Source organism: Marmota flaviventris, chromosome 9 (assembly GCF_047511675.1).
Source record: "Marmota flaviventris isolate mMarFla1 chromosome 9, mMarFla1.hap1, whole genome shotgun sequence".
Taxonomy (NCBI): domain Eukaryota; kingdom Metazoa; phylum Chordata; class Mammalia; order Rodentia; family Sciuridae; genus Marmota; species Marmota flaviventris.
In genome coordinates, this window is record NC_092506.1 from 80596557 (window position 1) to 80617025 (window position 20469).

At 32.8% G+C, this 20469-nt stretch overlaps 1 protein-coding gene across 1 annotated transcript in view; it reads left to right on the forward strand.

The window, feature by feature from the left end:
• Deup1 (deuterosome assembly protein 1) overlaps positions 1 to 20469 on the forward strand; it is a 72937-nt gene that overhangs the window by 46684 nt on the left and 5784 nt on the right. The window contains exons 8-10 of the mRNA XM_034637107.2: positions 1100 to 1297; positions 2921 to 3007; positions 15814 to 16010. Coding sequence (XP_034492998.1) covers positions 1100 to 1297; positions 2921 to 3007; positions 15814 to 16010 — 482 coding nt within the window. The remainder of the gene's footprint in view (positions 1 to 1099; positions 1298 to 2920; positions 3008 to 15813; positions 16011 to 20469) is intronic.

The window sequence follows — 20469 nt, forward strand, 5'->3', positions numbered from 1 at the left end:
CCTTCTCCATCTCCGTCTTCTGACTGGTTTCCATTCATTCATCAGTATTTGGTCCGATGCCCTCTCCTCTGGGAATCCTGTCCTGAATCCATCCCCAGGCTGTGTTAAGCACTATCCACTACATACTGCTAACATTGATTACTTCACTCTGCTGGAATTGTCTATTTTTCTGTTTCTCCCATGGACAATTTTTTTTTTTTGAGATTGATGATCATTTATTTTATCTCTGAATCTCAAGAATTAGAAACCATGAGTAGTTTCTAGAAAGATGCTAGGAGGCTGGGTCAAGATAGTAGCAGTAGGAACAGAGAGCAGAGGCAAGATTTAGGAGAGCTTGAAGTAGAATAGATAGAATTTGCTGCCTGCTTGGATTTGGAAGGACAAGAGAAGTTCCAGATGAGCTTAGAAAGATAGCCAAGATTAAGGATATAAGAGAGTTCACAGGGAGGAGGTAATGCATTTTCATGAATACATTAAGCTTAAAATGTTTTATAAATTGGTTCTGAAAATCTCAGCATTTAGTGACAAATAGTACAGCATAATTTAATTTAAAAAAGAAAAAACAACAAATTAAAAGCCAAAAGCTGTAAGTTCTAGTCTCAACTCTATCAGTTACTAGTTTTATGATTTTAAGCAAGTCATTTAACCTCTTTAAGCCAATTTTTTTCCATAAAAAAGCACTTGATAATTCTTTCTGTTCCTTCCAAAGTAATGTCAGTAGTAGATAATGATTTGTATATAGTAGGAAATAGAAATGATAAATGAAATGTTGAAATTGGAAGGAAAAAAGTAAATGAATCATGTAAGTACCTTTTTAAATTTTTTTTTTTAGTGGTCAATGGATATTTATTATTTATTTATATGTGGTGCTGAGAATCAAATCTGGTGCCTCACACATGCTACGCAGGAGCTCTATCACTGAGCTACAACCCCAGCCCTAAGTACCTGTTTTTAATTTTGCATGGATCAGAAAAGGAAGATACAGTGGGTCCTCTTCAAGTTTTAGGATAGGAGAACTAACTGAACACGGCCAAGAAAAGCTTTGAGCTACTCTACAAATAAATGGATTTGCTCATGTTTTCTGGTATCTGTGCTGCAGATAAGAAGCCAGCTCTATCCAGAGGAAGAGTTCCACAGCTCTGAGCAGGAAAGAATGAGGAATGAAATCTCTGACTTAACAGAGGAGCTTCATCAGAAGGAGATCACTATAGCAACTGTCATGAAGAAAGCTGCCCTTTTGGAAAGACAGCTAAAGATGGAGTTAGAAATAAAAGAAAAAATGTTAGCAAAGCAACAGGTATGCAAGCAAGAAGAAAGCTCTTTTCCAGGGCACACTCTTGTTCAGTGCTCACGGAGGGCTTTGTTATTGACTCATAAAAGCATTGCATTGCTTGGTATTGTTTCTAGAACTTGGCATCACAGAAATTCCTGTGTTGTCATAGAAATGCTTTGTAGAATCACAAAACCATTGTGAGATAAAGTTTCCTAAAATAAAGAATTAGGGAAATAAGCAACAGTGCAAGGTAATGTCATTAAATCTCATCCTACCATTTTCTTGTAACCATATTTTGAGCACCTCCCACATACGTGCTAATTAAACTTTTCTTTCTCAGTTGTTTTCTATATGTCCTGTTCACTAACATTTTTATTAAAAAAAAAAAACTATTCCAGTTTTTCTGGGACATTTCCTACCCATCATTTCATGTATAAGAATTCCTTTAGGGTTTTAAAAATGTGTGCTCTAACATGAAAATCATATTTACTGAACATTCACTCAATAAATAGCCTCGTGCTTGAGGAAAAACAGCAATAGTACCTCAATACTGAAATATCACAAGTAACTTCTATTCTCTCTCTCCCTCCCTCTCTGCCAGGCCTGCCTAGCTTTCATCCTTCCTTCCTATTTATTTTTTAAATTCTCTCAATCTTTTATTCATAATCAAATTGGTAACCTGCTATTGAGAACACAGTATTTATCTGCCTTTTTTACTCCAAATCTAGATGTTTTCAGAGCACAAAACATTTATTGAAAAAAATTCAATAACTTTCTAAGCATACAAAGATCACTTCACAAATAGGGTGACTATTAAATCCTGCATATTACAGAAACAGAAGAGACTCAGCCTTTTCCCAATTATAAGCCTTAAACTGTGATTAACATATACAACACACAAGAAAACAGCAACAACAAGATAATAGCATCAGTGGTAGCTGTGTGGGAAAGGAATATTTAAAGCTGGGTTAGTGATCTGGGTAGTTGGATTATGAATGATTCTTACTTTCACTTTTTACTCTTAAATATTTTCTAGATGTTGTCAATGAGCATATACTTAGTAATTTACAAAAGTAAATCTTTAAAGCAAGTGTTTTATATAGAAATGAGCCTTAAATAAATAAAAGGACAGGTACCATATCCAAGTACTTTCAAGTAGAAAATATCAGGGAAAGAAAAAAAATAAGAAGACAAAATGAAGGTGTCACAAACAAGGAAGGAAACTTGGTAGAAATACCAGAAAGAACAAAATTAAATATGAAAGATATGTGTAACATATTGGAAAACTTAATCAGGTGTTAAAGAAATGTAATAGATGGTGTTATTTTAAGTGTGATTTTTAAACTATTTTTGTGGTGATAATTTGTATACAATAGAAAATATCAATGAGAAATGGAATTTTGGGACTAGAAGGGGGAAAAGTAAGTGAATCATTATCATAAGTATGTGCTTTTAATTTATAAGAGGAGGTTACAGTGGGGCTGGCCAAAGATAGAAGATCTGAATAAGAGTACCCAGTAGATAAACCTAAGGTGAAGTGTTTCCCTTCACTGCAATTAGAAAATATTTCTGTGCATCCTTAATTTTAATAAGATTACAAGTTTTCACTGTGAATTTTACATTTCCTTTTATCTACTCATTTTTCAGGTCTCAGATATGAGATATAAAGCTATCAGAACAGAAAACACACATCTAAAAGGAATGATGGGAGATTTAGACCCTGGGCAATATATGGTAATATGCTGAATTCATTCAATAAATTGAACAAGAGTTTACACAGTGGATTTACCCAGATACCGTTTATTGACCACTTGCCATGTATCAGGCATGCAGGAGTTGGAGTGGCAAATTGTCTTACACTTCAGTTGAATTCACTTTTATCTTCAGGCTGGAACATTTTAATTTCTAGTTTTCTCCCTTCTTCTTTTCCTGGATTGGGCTCAATTCTGATAATTTCCCAAAACATACCAAACATGCTGTTTCCTCATTTTGCTCTTGTTGTTGCCTTGAAGTCCTACATCCTACATGCCTGATTTAAGTGTCAACCTTCCCCTCAGTGAAGCCACTCCCCAAAACCCAGTTAGAATGAATTATTTCATCAACATTTGGTTTCTGTTTTGGTCTGACTTGTTTTGTAGCCTGTCACTGGATGACAATCAGGGATCATGTTCTATTGTTTGTATCAGCAGCACCTCACAATATCAGGTGTAGAGTAAGTCTTTGATATATGTTGGTTGAATACAAAGAGGCATGAATAAATGAATGAATGAACTGATGGCTTTAAAGGTTTGCACAAGGCAACCTAAGCAGGTTCTGTGTCTCAATTCCATTGTTTAACAGTTGATGGTTGATTTTTATGTGAGAATTTTTAATTCATTGAACTAATATACCAGTGTTCCATGTTTATCATTTATTTACTCTGAGAGAAGTTTTAAAATGATTTTTCTGTCAGTCAAGAATGAAGAGGATAAGATATGAGATTATAATTGCTTAACCTGGCCTCAGTTTCTTCAGTGATAAAGTGAGGGAGTTGGATTAGGCATTCTCCACACTGCCTTCTCAAGCCATGGGTCTATATTTCTGTGATATTCTTGTTCTCAGAATAGTCCATATTCTAGCAGAGTAGAAGCATCTAGAAACATTCTGCCACCTTCTCTGAATATGGTTATGGATCCTGTAATTGGAGTATAAATGGGTAAAAAGTAAAACATGTATGGTTTCCTTATCTGCTACATGAAAAAGGCTGCTTGTCACCTAAGATGTTTCATTTCTAAACTCTAGCCACACAAAAAATTAAGTAAGGCCTGGCTCCATGGGTGTATTTTTTAAATCATAAAATAGTATTTGTATTATTTTGAAGATTCAATCTGAATGTTTTTAGATGTTTTTTCAAGGTCATCACAGCCCTCTCTCAGTTTGCTTCATTCTGGCACCTGTAGGTATTTTGTTTTGTTTATTTATTTGTTTTGAACACTTTTTAAATAAATAAAACATAGAATATTGATATGGCTGAGTCCCTGTAGAATGCTGTTTTTAAGTCCTTTGGATATAAATCGAGGAAAGAGAGATCTGGGTCGAATGGTGGTTCCATTCCAAGTTTTTCAAGGAATCTCCCTACTGCTTTCAATTTTGGCTACAACAATTTGCAGTCCCACCAGCAGTGTATGAGTGTACCTTTCTCTCCACATCCTCGCCAACACTTATTGTTGTTTGTCTTCATAATAGCTGCCATTCTGACTGGAGTGAGATGATATCTTAGAGTAGTTTTGATTTGCATTTTTCTAATTGTTAGAGATGTTGAACATTTTTTCATACGTTTGTTGATTAATTGTATATCCTCTTCTGATAAGTGTCTGTTCAGTTCCTTGGCCCATTTATTGATTGGGTTATTTGTTTTTTTGATGTTAAGATTTTTGAGTTCTTTATATATCCTAGAGATTAGTGCTCTATCTGATGTGCTTGTAGTAAAGATTTGCTCCCATTCTGTAGGCTCTCTGTTTACCTCACTGATTGTTTCTTTTGCTAAGAAGAAGCTTTTCAGTTTGAATCCATTCCGATGTATTGATTCTTGGTTTTAATTCTAGTGCTACAGGAGTTTTATTAAGAACATTGGTGCCAAATTCAACATGATGTAGATTAGGGCCTACTGTTTCTTCCATTAGGTGGAAGCAAGGTCTCTGGTTTAATTCCTAGGTCCTTGATCCACTTTGAGTTGAGTATAGCAACACAATTAATAATAGCTAAATTATGGAACCAACCTAGATACCCTTCCATAGATGAATGGATAGGGAAACTTTGGTGTATATACACAGTGGAACATTACTCAGCATTAAAAGAGAATAAGATCATGGCATTTGCAGGAAAATGGATGGAGTTGGAGAATATAATGCTAAGTGAAGCAAGCAAATCCCAAAAAAACCAAAGGCCAAATGTTTTCTTGTTATGAGGATGCTGACTCAAAATGGCGATGGGAGGGGAGCATGGGAGGAATGGAGGAACTTTAGATAGGGCAAAGGGGAGGGAGGGAAAAAGAGGGGGCAGAGGGTAGGAATGATGGTGGATGTACCCTAAGTACACATATGAAGACACAAATGGTGTGAAAATACTTTGTGTACAGTGACTTGAGAAATTGTGCTCTATATGTGTAATATGAAATGAGTTGCATTCTTCCATCATGTATAACAAATTAGAATAAATAATTTAATTTAAAAAAAGAAATAAAACATACAAACAATATATAAAGAAGAAGCTAATTATCTATATCTCTATCCCTAATCCTAACTGGAACTTCAGAGATATCTAGTACTAACAAAGCAGTGTGTAGTATTCAATCACTTTTCTTTTACACATATAGAAAGGTGAGTTGGGTGTTCTTTTACAGATGTAAATATATTATATATGCATTATACAAAGCTGCCTTTGACTATATACAAAGACATTTTAAATTTTTTTTGTTGTAGATGGACACAATACATTTATTTATTTATTTTTATGTGTGCTGAGGTTTAAACCTAGTGCCTCACACATGCTAGGCAAGTGCTCTACCACTGAGCCACACAACCCCAGCCCTACATAGACATTTGTAAAAGACAGTAAACATGTTTTCATTTTTCCTAATTTTCTAGGAAAAAATATACTCATGTAAAATACACATAATTTTTATAAACTGATTCATAACTTACATACTAGTAATTTCAGAAGTAATTTTTTTGCTTGCTTTAGCCCCTTTCCCTTTCCTTCATTCCTCTACTCACATCATACCCCACTCACCAGTTAAAATATGTTATCATTTTGTACTTTTTCATGTGTGTGTGCGTGTGTGTGTGTGTGTGTGTGTGTGTGTAGTCATGGGCCTATTTATGGATTTTATCATTTTCAAAAATAAGAATTACATACTTCTGTATGTCTTGGTTTTGTTCGCTCAACAATAGAACATCATGTTAAATGAAATAAGCCAGACTCAGAAAGTCAAGGGTCATACCTTTTTTCTTCTATGTGGAAGTTAGAAAGAAAAAAAAAAAAGGTCTTGGTGGGGAGGATTTGATGGAAAACAGAAGAGACACCAGTAGGGTAGGGAAAGGAGAGCAGGAGAATGGAGGAAGGATAGGTAAGGGAGGTACTAGGGAATGAAATTGATCAAAGTATGTTATAGACATATATGAATGCACCACAATCAAACCCAATATTCTATACAATTATTACACACTAATAAAAAAAGTATATCCCTTGGAATCCTTCCAAATCAACTGGTTCAAGTCTTTCATTATTTATATTTTATAATATTCCATGATATAAATGTATCAAAATTTATTAAACATTTTTCATAATAATTTTAACTCTGCTTTCAGTTTTTTGCCTAAGTGAATAATATAAAAATCCATGTATGTGTATATATGTGTGTGTATATATGTATATACGTATACATGTATATACATGTGTGTATGTACATATATGTATACACACACACACACACACACACACACATGGTCTTGGAATGGTTTCCTAGAACTGGAATTGCTGATTCACAATGTATTTTCATTTTAATGGCTGTTATTAAATCATATTTCTAACTTTCTCTCTTTGATCCTTACCAACAATATGTGTTATTGCTCTTTTTAGTTTGTGTCAGTGTTAGGGTTTGGAAATGAGTTCTTCCTCAAAGCTTCTGTGTTGATGCAGAAATATTGAGAGGAAAAATTAGATTATGAGAGTTGTGACCTAATCTCATACAACCTAGTTTTAATGGACTAACTTGGGTGATAACTGTAGGTAGGTGGGGTGTGGCTATTGGGGTTGTGTTCTGGAAGGGTTCATCTTCCCTGTAGCCCCTTCCCCTTTCTCTTTCTACTTCTTGCCTGCCATGAGGTGAGAAGCTGCTCTCCACCATACCCTTCTACCATGATGTTCTGCCTCATCTTGAGCCTAGAGCAATGTAGTAGGCTAACCACTGGCTGAACTCCAAAAATTATGTAAAATAAAATTTCCCTCCTCTAAGTTGTTGTTGTCAAGTGTATTAGCCACAGGGATAAAAAGCTGACTAACACAGTCGATATGATGGTTATAAGATAATTTCTCAATAGACTTTAATTTTCACTTCTCTGAGAATAGTTGAGTATAGTTTTATTCATTTATTGGCAATTTGTATTAATATGAATGAGAATATAGTCTTTTCTCATTTTTATTTTGGGTTATTTGTTTTTTATTTCTTATTTATAACAGCAATTTTATAAATCTGTTGATTGATTGAAACTTTACTTATGATGTTTTTGCCATCATGCAGTTTTAAACTTTTATTTGTCCAAAATTTCTTGCTTTGGAGTTTCTTTTCTTGAACAACAGGATTTTCCCAACCTCTACATGAATATATAACCTTTTAGAGCTTTTTTCAAAGATTTTTATATTTTTTATCCAACTCTTGAATCTATTTGAGTTATAATTTTGAATTGATAAAAAAATAGCAAAATTTAATTGTTTATATCAACATTAAGTTCAGTTTATCCAGTTTATTCTCGTAACTTCCTATTGTATTACGTTTGGAATTGAATTAAATTTATATATTAATTTTAAAAGATCTGGCATTTTAATTTTCTTTTTTTCTTTCTTTCTTTTTGGCATGGGGATTGAACCCAGGGGTGATTAACCGCTGAGGCATATCTCCAGTCCTTTATTTATCATCTTTTATTTTGAAATATGGTGTTGCTAAGTTGCTTAGGATCTAAGTTGCTGTGGCTGGTCTCGAACTTGAGATCATCTTGCCTCAGCCTCCCAAGTTGCTGGGATTACAGATGTGTACCACTGTGCCCAGCTAGAAATTTTATTATAGTTAGTTTTTCCATCTAAGAGTAGAGCATGGTTTTCTGTTTCTTCATATAGTTTTTAAAAATATTTTATAGTTTTTCTTTATGTTGGTTCTGTGCCTTTTAAAAAAATTTTTCCCAGGTATTTCACAATTCTTGTTATTATTATAAATGGAAATATTTTCCCTTTTCCATATCTAGAAACCTATTCCAATATACAAAAAAATCCAAATTATTTTATTAATTCTAATAACATTTTTACTAGAGGTATTTATGTTTTTAAGATATATAATCTTATCAACAAAAATGGTTGTATCACTTCTTTCCCGCTATTTATAACAGTTTTTTGTTTTTGTTTTTGTTTTTTGGTGTGTGTGTGTGTGTGTGTGTGTGTGTTACACTGCATTTGCTAAAGCTTACAAGAAAATATTAAGTAATAAAGTGTGTGCTGGCAAATTTTCTTGTTTCTGATTTTAAATCTACATTTTTGCTTGGTATAACATTACTTCCTCATTTGATAATTAAATCCTCCTATTCCTGTTTTACTTAGAATTTTAATTAAGAATTGCTGCCAGTTTTTATCAGCATGGATGACATCATGGGTTTTGTTCTTTTATTTGTTGATGTGTAATAACTTTGGTTAATGCGTAATAAACTATGGTTGATATTGACCCAAATTAGAATCCTGGAGTAAATCTTCAGTCATTGTATTAATTTGATGAGGATTGCCATAACAAAGGGCCATGAACAGGGTGGCTTTCAAACAACAGAATATTTATTTTTTCAGAATTCTGGAGGCTTTAAGTCCAAAATTAAGGAGTCAGCAGGGCTGTGCTCCATCTGAAATCCATATGGGAGGATTCTTCCTTACCGCTTCCTGGTTTTTGAGGGTTTGCCAGCAATCTTTGGTGTTCCTGGGCTTGCAGAAGTGTCACTTCAATCCTTTGCTGGCATGGTGCTCTTCATGTATCTCTGATTTCACAAGGGCATCTGCTTCCTGTGTTTCTTCACATTGTCTTCTCTCCATGTGTATCTGTTTATGTACTAGTCACATTGGATTAAGGCCCACATTATGACCTCATTTTAACTCTAAGACGTTCTTTCCAATAATGACACATTATGAGGAACTAGGAATTAGGACTTCAACATATATTTTCTAAAAGCATACAATTCAATTCATAATAGCCATACTTTAGGAATTTTAATGTATTCCTGGATTCTCTGTGTTAATGTTTTATAAGTAACAGATCTTATAAACTAAGATCTGTAAGTATACATGGTATTTGTATATAGTTCTCTCTTTTTCAAAGTTAAACTGGCTTTATAATATAAATTGGGAGCTTTCTCATTTTATAAGTAGTCTAGAGTAGTTTAAACAATATTGAAATTATCAGTTCCTTAAAGGTTAAAAAAATGTAGTGGGCTGGGGTTGTGGCTCAGTGGTAGAGCACTTGCCTACCATGTGTGAGGCCCTGGGTTCAATCCTCAGCATCACATAAAAAATAAATGAATAAAATAAAGCTATAAGAAAAAAAGTTACCTCATTTAAAAAAAAAGAATTTAGCTGTAAAATCATCCAGACTTGGTAAATTTCATTTATATTTTCTTTTAGGTTCTTGGTATATTCAAAAATTTCACTACTTCTTAGTTCATTTTGATAATTTGTATTTTTCTAGGAAATCTTTACCCATTTCAATTTGTTTTCTTGTTACCAGTTAGTAATAGCCTACAATCTTTTCATCATTTTTATATTCTTTAAATTTCTTTTCTTATTCCTAATGTTATATAGCTAAACATGTATCTTTTGTTTTAATTCTGAATCATAAGAGTTTTATTCATTTTATTAGTTATTTGAAAGCATTGACTTTTAGATCAATTTATTTTTTTACCCACTTCATTTATTTTTAGCTTTTATCAGTTAATTTCTTTTCCCTGGTTTGTTTTATTTTGTTGTACTTTTTCTAGTTTCTTAAAAAATCATATCTGTTTTGTGAAAAAAATCCCATATCAAGGTAGTTATTTCTGAAATAATTGGAAAGGAAAAATAAACATGGGTTTAAACAACTGGTACTGAAATTTCACCTCAGGCAATAAGAAACAAAATATTTACATCATTATTTTTAAGCCTTCAATGCTTGTTATATTTGGATAACATTAAAATAATAATTCCATTTTCCTTTCTAGACAAGGAAATTACTGATCTTCTAATTGGTCATATTTAAATAGCTATAGCTTCAAGAATATTTCTACATTACTAACTGTGAAGCTTCCTGCTCATTTTCACTTAGGGAGAGAGACAGTTTATCAAAAGGACCCCACCCAGTGGAAGGAGCAGGTGGTCTGCACTCAGTTGTCACCAGTGTATGGACAGGGCTATGCAGTTCCTGTTTTTAGGCAGGGAATGTTCTGCTGGGAAAACCAGCTGGTGTCTTAAGTTCCCTTGGGTCTCAGTGAGATGCTTAAGAGTATCTGAGAACTAGCAAGAGGCTCCTGGCTTGGCAAGAGATGTTTTCATTGAGTTTATGTTAAAATTCGACTGCATAGAAAAAACAGGGGTTTTCTTTTATTCTTCTCCTCAATTGCTAACAAATAATCAAGTTTATCTTGATAATTTTCTTTGATTCTATATTTACTTGGTCCAGTCATTGTAATTATTAATTTTACTTTGATTTAAGGAAACTGTAATAAGTTTTACTGAATTAATCAGACCTTAGAATTTATGGTAATTTTTAAGAAAACTAGTTTGCTTTTCAGTATCCATAAGTTAGCTAAATAAAGTAGTAGCATAAAAATTAGCACCCTCCTAATGACTAAATATACATTTACGTACTGTAAACTAACATGGTAACCATAAAGTACACTAAAATCTTTCTTTCTGTAGAAATATTTTGTGAGCCTAATTATTATTGTTGAATACTGTTTTAGTCAGTTATTTTGCTGTTGTGACTAAAAGATCTGACCAGAATAACTAGAGAGGAGGAAAGTTTACTTAGGGGCTCTCAGTTTCAGAGATCTCAGTCCATCGACAGCTGGCTCCATTCCTCCTTGGGGCTTAAGGTGAGGCAGGACGTCATGGTGGAAGATTATATGGAGGGAAGCAGCTCACATGATGATCAGAAGGCAGAGAGAGACTCTACTTAAAAGATATAAAATATATACCCCAGAGTCACAACAATAACCTACCTCCTCAAGCCACACTTTACCTGCCTTTAGTCACCACTCAGTGAATCCCATCAGGGGATTAATTCACTGCTTGGGTTAGGGCTCTCATAACCCAATAATTTCTCCTCTGAACTTTCTTGTTATCTCACACATGAGCTTTGAGGGACACCTCACTTCCAAACCAGAACAAATATACATAACTAAAAAGAAAAAACGTACATGCAAAATGCTAAAATTCAGGCATTTCAATAATTCAATTGCCTCATTCTAACCTTTCCCAATAGATAGGCACCAGGTCGTTTAACCCTTCTAAAAACAAAGAAATGAATTAAAATTATAGAACTCTAAATTTTTTTTAAAAAATGAGAATTGAATAATAGGTCTAAATAAAAGAACCCATCAGAAATACATAGGTAGCCCTGTGGGGCTCAGTGAGAGAACACTTGACTCAGTTGTATTTCATGCATGAGGTCCTGGGTTAGATCCCCAGTACTACCAAAAAAGCAGGGGTGGAGAATGGGATTGGAGGGGAGGGTGGAGAAAGAAATACAGATGAAATTTAATTAAAGTGTGTTTTCAAATGATAACCACCTAGTGGGGATATATTTCTGAAATTACGAAAAAATTAAGGAAAACACAAAACAAGAGAGCTCAAAAAACCTTGTTAAGAAAAATGGAATATGTTCTTAAATATAAAACATAAGTACATTACCTGTTTGATTCTTTTAGATTATGTTCATAACATTTATCTAATTATGGTACATTTAGAAAATTGGAGGGTATTTAAAAATTATTGCTATTATTCTTAATTGCTTTAAATCAACACTGAACCCAAAATAGTCATAGATATAATCTAATTTTATAGAAAAATCTTAAATACAGTTTCAATTGAGCAACAAACCATTAATAATTATATATTTTGACTGACAGACGTCTTATCTGGAGTCATATTTTTAATCTCATCCAAAGATAAGTTTGTGGTCTACCTTTTCAATCAGATTTGCCTTTATGAATTTTTCCCCTTAGAGGATGAAATTTTATAAGACTCTGCCTCTTTATGTTTACTGCAAATCTACTCTAATTTTAAAATGAGCAGTCCTTCTTCCTTTATTTTTTTTTTAATTTTTTATTGTTGGTTGTTCAAAACATTACAAATTTCTTGATATATCATATTTCACAATTTGATTCAAGTGGGTTATGAACTCCTATTTTTACCCCGTATACAGATTGCAGAATTACATCAGTTACACATCCATTGATTTACATATTGCCATACTAGTGTCTGTTGTGTTCTGCTGCCTTTCCTATCCTCTACTATCCCCCCTCCCCTCCCCTCCCCTCCCCTCTTCTCTCTCTACCCCCTCTACTGTCATTCATTTCTCACCCTTGTATTATTTTTCCCTTTCCCATCACATCCTCTTGTAAGTACTTTTGTATAACCCTGAGGGTCTCCTTCCATTTCCATGCAATTTCCCCTTCTCTCTCCCTTTCCCTCCCACCTCTCATCCCTGTTTAATGTTAATCTTCTTCTCCTGCTCTTCGTCCCTACTCTGTTCTTAGTTACTCTCCTTATATCAAAGAAGACATTTGGCATTTGTTTTTTAGGGATTGGCTAGCTTCACTTAGCACAATCTGCTCTAATGCCATCCATTTCCCTGCAAATTCTATGATTTTGTCATTTTTTAATGCAGAGTAATACTCCATTGTGTATAAATGCCACATTTTTTTTTTTATCTATTCGTCTATTGAAGGGCATCTAGGTTGGTTCCAAGCAAAAGATTATAGATGGTTCTTTTATCTACACTGTTATCTCAAAAGAGTAAATATTGAAAAATTCTAAAGGCAAAGGCCTAACAGAAATACCTAACAGAAAGGTCCTCTTTTCTCAAAGACTACCTTGTTTGAAGATTAAGAAGCATGTAACCCACCCACGATTGTTTTGTGAAATAGAAGGGAGATCAGTGGAATGGATTAAGAAGGAGAGGAAGGAGGGACAAAAAGGAAAAGGGAAGAAGGATGGAATGAAATTGACCAAATTATGCTGTGTACATATGTGAATATACCACAGTGAATTTCACCTTCATTTATATATAAAGCACTATTTTTTTTCAAAAACTATAAATAAATAGAAGGAAGACAAGTGGAATAGAGGAAGAGGCTCAAGGGAGAGAAGAGGAGTGGGAAAGGGGAAGTACTAGGGACTGAAGTGGTGCAAATCATATTCCAGGCATGTATGATTATGACAAAATGAACTACAATATTATATAGAAATATAATAGACTAATAAAAAAATTTACAGTTTGCTCTCCTGGAACATCTTCTTCCATTCAATAATGAGATCTTCTTACATATTTACTAAAGTTCCAAAATGCAATAGGCAGTAAAAGAAAGTGTAGTAAGCAGACTTGGCCTTTGAATAAAAAGATAAACAGGCAAACATATTTAATACATAATATACTATGTATGTATTTCTACACATATTTATCAGCCTTGATATTAATATGAGATTATATGGATAATTTTCAATGTGCAATTAGTCAAAAATTTAGAAAATTTGGAATGATTTTACAGGGTGGCAGCCTATATGAACGGCACTCAAAACTTTATACTTAGGAACTTCAAAAAGAAAGGTGTAAGCTCTAATCATTTATAGTCTTACAGACTTTGAACCACAGACTTTGAAATATCAAAAAAGATGCTTTCTTAAGTTATGCTTTTTGTGGAAAAATATTACCTCTGAAATCAGAAAACAATTATTTAATCAGCAGCTGTGCTACTCGTGGACATGCAAATCATAGGATAAGGAGGATGACATAGCTTCATGTAAAATATGTTATGAGTTTTTGTTTTGAAATATAAACTATCTCTTAAAACTTTTTGAGAAGTTTAGACACTAGGAAATTTTCTTATAGTATTTAACTTAAAAGCCTCAGAAATCTCTATTCTTACTCTAAAACGCATTTCTGTGATTTAAACATGCTTCACTTTCTATTTTGAGGTTGCATTAAAATTGAATATCCCCTACCAGATGTGGTGCTGGCATAATCACATCTGTAGGATCAGCAGGATATAATGATCCTAAATCAGACCCCACTCTATATAGATTTAGTATAATCCATTAATGATTAAATGGATGTTTGAATAATTAGAATAATTTATTATTTTTAATCTCATACCAAATTAATTACAAGTATACTAAAGAATTAAATTATGAAACAAATAGAAGATAGTACCATTGCTTTTATGATAAAAAGAAAATTGCAATTTAAAAGTGAAGAAGTCACAAAGGAAAAAGACAATAGATTTCACTTAAAAAAAACTTTCTAGATAAAACACATCATATACTAAAAATCACCAATTAAACAATGGAAAAAACTTTCTAGATAAAACACATCATACACTAAAAATCATCAATTAAACAATGGATTATTATCCCTAATATTAGAAAATTATTTCAGATTAGAAAAACATAAACACTCTAATGGAAAATTGAGCAAAGAACACAAATAGACAACCAACTAAAGATGGAGTGGATATTGCCAGAAAAGTGTGAAAATATAACCAACTTCACTAATAAGTTACTATTTAATGTATCAAGGTAGCACATTTTAAAAGTTAGTAATATTAAATTATTGTTAGTGTGATAAAATAGGCCCCTAATACATTACTGGTGTGAAATTATGATACTTGGGTTTCTCCAATTTATAGGGGAAAAAATCATATTACTTAATCAAGTTCCTCAGAAACATTCATACAGTTTTTCCTAGTGATCCCCACTCTTGGAATCTATCTAAAGAAATATCAAGATTCGTGCATAAGAAAATCAAAGAGTATTATTTATAATTTTGAAGGCAAACTAAATCTTCTGTAATAGAAATGATTAAATGAATTCATTTATACCTCTTTGATGCAGTCATTAAAAATCTTATTTTTAAAGTATGTATAATTTTCAATGGGGAAAAAACAGTCTCCAAAACTCCAAAACTTTATTGCTCTTTGTACATTATAATTTTGTAATTATTATTATAATTTTATAAGTATCCATACATTATTATTATATTGACTTTTTTGTTGAGTATATGTATTTCCTATTGGCAGAAAGATATAATATTACCAGTTATCACTGAGTGGTGGTAGTATGGAACATTTATTCTTAATATCATCCATATTTTATATAAGGATGTGAGTTATTTTAATCAGAAAAAATATTCCTTTAAAGTTGAATTTTATATTTTGTTTCCATTATTTATCAACACTAGGAGGTATACCTATAAACACATAAGTTTTAACTCTGGCCAATTTGTTGTAGAGAATGATAATGCACAGAGTAAACCTTGTCACTATTGAAGCACAGACAGTACTGTGTGCCCTGCTTTCATTGTGAATGTGTTCAGCAGCTATTGTCACTGAGTATCTGCTTCTTGTGAGGAGAGGAAGGAGGAGCATTTAGGAAGTGAGCAAAATAAAACTGCATTACTTGGCTCACATGAAAGGCCCTTAAAGCACATGTGTCCAAACATAGAAAATATGCATCATTTATAAGGACCAATTTATTCAATGATAGTTTATTTCATTCTCTAGAGTGTGGACTTCACTAACAGGGAATATTCAAGGCATACATCCATTAACAAACTGGAATATGAGAATGAAAGGCTTCGAAGTGATCTTGCAAAACTTCAAATCAATGGAAAATCAGCATGGTCTAATCAAAATACCTATGAAGAAACAGGAAGATACTCCTATCAAAACCAAATAAAAATGGAAAAAAATGAAGATAGGTATGCCAGCTCCATTATATAAGGACATAAGTTTAAAAACATTGACATTTATCTTTAATTCATTTTAGGTGTTTAGTCATTATTGCTTCTCGGTCTTTGGGCTAAGATAAAGAAAAGTTGTTAGCTGTTATTACTGATATTATTACTAACAAAATTGTATTTATAATAATAGTAGTGCTTCTCTAACAACACACAGGACCTAAACTGTATGTTTTGGTGAATAAACTAATAGCCGGATCTGTTATTTCCTCAAATATACCTGTGGGGGATAGGTGTACTCGGCTCATGTTGTTAACTAAGCATATCTACAGGAGATAAATTCAAAAGTTAATGGGACATTTTAAAAAAACAATTCTGTTCAAGATTGTCATGGGTGTAGCACAGTTCTCTCTTTTCACCATGCCAGCCCTATGTACGTATTAGAAGGAAAGACATTCGTCTGCTACATAAAATAAAACTGTTCAAAAGTGCCAAATTAATAACCCTCTTCTGGTGATAAAGATTGACCACTATCCCAAAAGAGTTCTCAGTGGTGGGGTGCTGTGGTGGCAAGGTGGCAGCAGCAGTATAAAAGCAGTAGAGTGAGGATGGAAGAGGCCACTCACTGGCCACAGCCATAGACCACTTCTCTGATGAGAACTGCTCATGTGTATTACCATACTAATGTGTATTACCCAGCATTATCTGAAAACCCATCCAAAGGCCCTAATCTTGATTTGGGTACAAGAATATATTTTCTAATATTAAATAAACACTTTTCAAAGTGCTACCCTACTTTTAGTTCTCTGCAGGTCAAATGATGACTCCCAGGTAAGAGAGACAGGCCCCTAAAAATACCATAAAGGGTCTTCCTGTGTGACCATCAGTCACCTGTCTAGTACTGATCACCCATTGGGTGCAGCACGCTGCTGCCTATAGTTTCTTGTGGAAATAACTTTGAAAGCCTTAGATAAGGGGTCCAGGTGTTGTTATTTAGAAAAAAAGACAGTTACTGTGCCTTTTATTATTTCTAAAAAGTATTTTTCTTGTTTCAGTACCCCTTTCTTTCTCTTTGTCAGACAGTACAGAATGTGTTAAAAGTGCCTAACAAAAACAAGACAGTAGGGGACAGGGAAAGTAACATAAGAGGTAAAATGCTCAGCAGGAGATTATCTTAATAAGCAGTTTGGACAACTGTTCCTGCTGTAAAGCCTTGTGTCCTGCCAGTTTCATTTGTTGAAAGTTTCATTAAATTTGTTTTAATGCCTCATCTGATTTCAGTGTTCTCCAGTGACCTCCTTTTTAAAAGAAACAGCATTTCAAATGTTCTGAATAAATTATTACATGTAGAACCCAGTATGGGGAAGAGTTGTTGAGATGCAAGGACACTGTGAACTCACCAGTGGAGAACTGTAAAGCAGAAACCTCTGTATTAATTTTAGCAAGTAAAAAATGAAATAATTCTTTTCCTCAAAACACAGCTTGGTGAAGTCAGGTAGTCAATGCTATAGATATATATTTGTTAGGCATAAATTGATCAGAAAATATACAAGTCATGGTTATATATCAATAGCTAATGCTATTGAACTATTTTTATTTAACTATTTTAGGAAAGAAAAACCTTTTAGATAAAGGTTTATGAAGATAATGCTCCACAAAAATTTAAAGTCTAGTGTAGGGAAATTCTTGCTTTTAACTGAAAAAAAAAATGTATATTAAGTAATCTTTTATTCACACTTAACCCAACTTTGGTGGTTTTCACTCTCTTCAAAGTGATGTTTTTAATGTTCACTCACTAGTCCAAAGCATTTACTTTCTAATATGATAGTTACTCAGCACTTTTTAAAAAAATTATCAAATTAGTTGAATTTGGTTAGGATGTTCTGAGTATTGTCCTTAATAGTTAAAAGAGTTTTAAAGTTTCAATGACTTATAAGCAAATTTGGCATAGTGGTATCCAGAACTATTAATTTTCAACTAATTTTAATAAATCAATTTTATAATAAATGGAACTTGTCTATCTATGAGATACATACTTAAAAGTGAATTTATGGTTTTAAAAGTTGTATCATATACTGGAAATATTTCAGTATCACAAACATTAATCATTAAAATGGCTTCAAGTCTAGCTAATAAATTAAAAGTTTCTAATACTAAAAAGCCACAAAGTCAATAGGTTTGTCATAACCACTTGCATGTTTCCCTGTCAAGGAGTGAATAGTCACCTAGAAGCCAAAACTAAGTTGAGAAAATTTTATACCATGCTATTGCTCAAAAAAGAATCAACACAGCTGAATGGTTGTAGGCCAGGCAACAATGAACAGTTCACAGAATCGGGAGCTCATGTGGAGTTTTATGTGAGGCTGGAAAACACTGGCATAGTTTGTGATGGGATCTTGTTTTATGCTTAGGAGATGATCCCATATTCTAAACGGAAAGCACTGGAGCCTGGGTTGCCTGTACATGTAGAGGACAGAAAACTGCAAAGCTGACTCAAGACTCCAGTAGATAGAGTTCTGCTCCCTAGCACAGCAACTGGGTCCTATCAAAATTGGACTGGGGCCTTGGAATAGGATCCATGGGAAAGCTAATTGAACAGATCAGCTTGTGAAGGGATATTAGAAGCCTTCTAAATTATTTTAAAGATAGCTTTTAAATTGATATATGTAGCATTTTATGCAAGGTGGTTTTATGAAGTATTTGAATAGCTATATTCTAGAAGAGCTTGTCAGATATAAAGATGATTTAAAACAGAAGCACTTTAGTTCATAATGTAGTCTTTCCTTTCAATCTCTACATTTTATTGATCTTACTATAAAAAGAATGTTCCTATATAAATTTGAGTAATTAACATCATAAAACTGTATCTATACATCCATAGCAAAATGGATAATTGAGATAATTATTTAGATAATTTAGAACAAATAATACTTTGCCTGAAATCTCTGTATAATTGAGAATACAGATATATGTATATAGGTTTCTTGAATCACTTCTATGATTATCTTGTTTTTTCCACTCTGCTCTGAAGTATAGATGGCAGCCACTCAAATTAAAAGGTCTGGCCTAAGATTAAATGCAGATGTACTATGCAACTGTTATCATTCTGTTTGAATTGTGAGATGTTCCATCTTATTGTGCACATCATAAACCATGTTATTTCAGTTAATTTGCTGTTCTGTTTCCATGGTAATTATGGTTTGGAAGAATGGGGGAAAAGATTTATTTCAAGATAAGTAAAAATGGGAAACGTGTTGTATTTGTTTTTATGTACTAATTTACAGATGCCTCGCTTAACTTTTATTGCTATTTGTATGCATAGCTTTGAAAATGTTTGCATAATAAGAAACAAGCCTAGGTAGAATTGGTCTTTGGATAAGAACAGAGAAATATAATGTGGATTTTTTAAACTTTGAAGGCTTTGAAAATGCTTAATACCTGTGGGAAATTTGGATGTTAGTAAAAATAAATAATTCCAAATTGGATAGATTTTTATATTTTCATGGTCTTTGATGATTAAATGTAAACCACATTATTATGGAATAGAGCAATTTAATCCTAAATAGCCCATATTGTTGGGACTCTTAAAATAAAATTTTTAGGGTAAACTGATTTGTTTCTTTGTTTTATTACTCATTTATCTGGTTAGCAGACCAAAATTTAAAATCTATTAGTATTTTTTCAGTCTCATCTTCTACCTGTATTTTGGCATAAACCATATATTTCATACTATGTTTTTTATCAAAATTGTGGAGTTTAATATCAGGTGAACCTGGAAATGAGTCAAAGATTCAGAATCATCACTTCCTAGCAATTTAACCTGATTTTAAAATAAATGATTGTATAAAAAAATATAGTTTTTAATTTTACTTTCCTCTTCTGTGGATAATGTTCACTAGTTAGGATTATTTTGAAGATCCAATGTGTTTAAAATAAAAGTATCCAATCTTTATTGAGCATTTAGTACGTGTCAGGCATTGTGTTCTAAATGTTTTACATATATTAATCATCTAACTCTCATAGCAACCCTTTCTTATAAGTGATAAAATTAAAGTCACAGCAAGATAAAGCCATTTCCTCAAAAACACAAAACTAGTAAATGGAGGAGCTTAGGAAATATGTAAATTGAAAACATGCTATAAATTATTAAACCCTATTGAGATTAGAGTTATCATTATACAAAGACTTGTTTTAACATTAAAAATATATATAGTTCTACTAAGATAGCCAGCAAGGTCAAAGTAACAGAGAATAAAAAAAGTGTGTCTGTTTAGAAATGTCAATGGCAGTTGTTGTTTGAGATTTCTCTCAAATAGCTTCAGTTATTTAAATGACCAAGCGATACAAAAGTAGAACACAGAGAGTAGAGCAATTCAGGTGACAAGGATAGCAGAATTAGGAATTATGTCTTTAGGAATTATTAGGTTTTCTGCATGATTATTAGTACTTCTAAGTCTTTTTTTGACAAGCTCTCTACCAC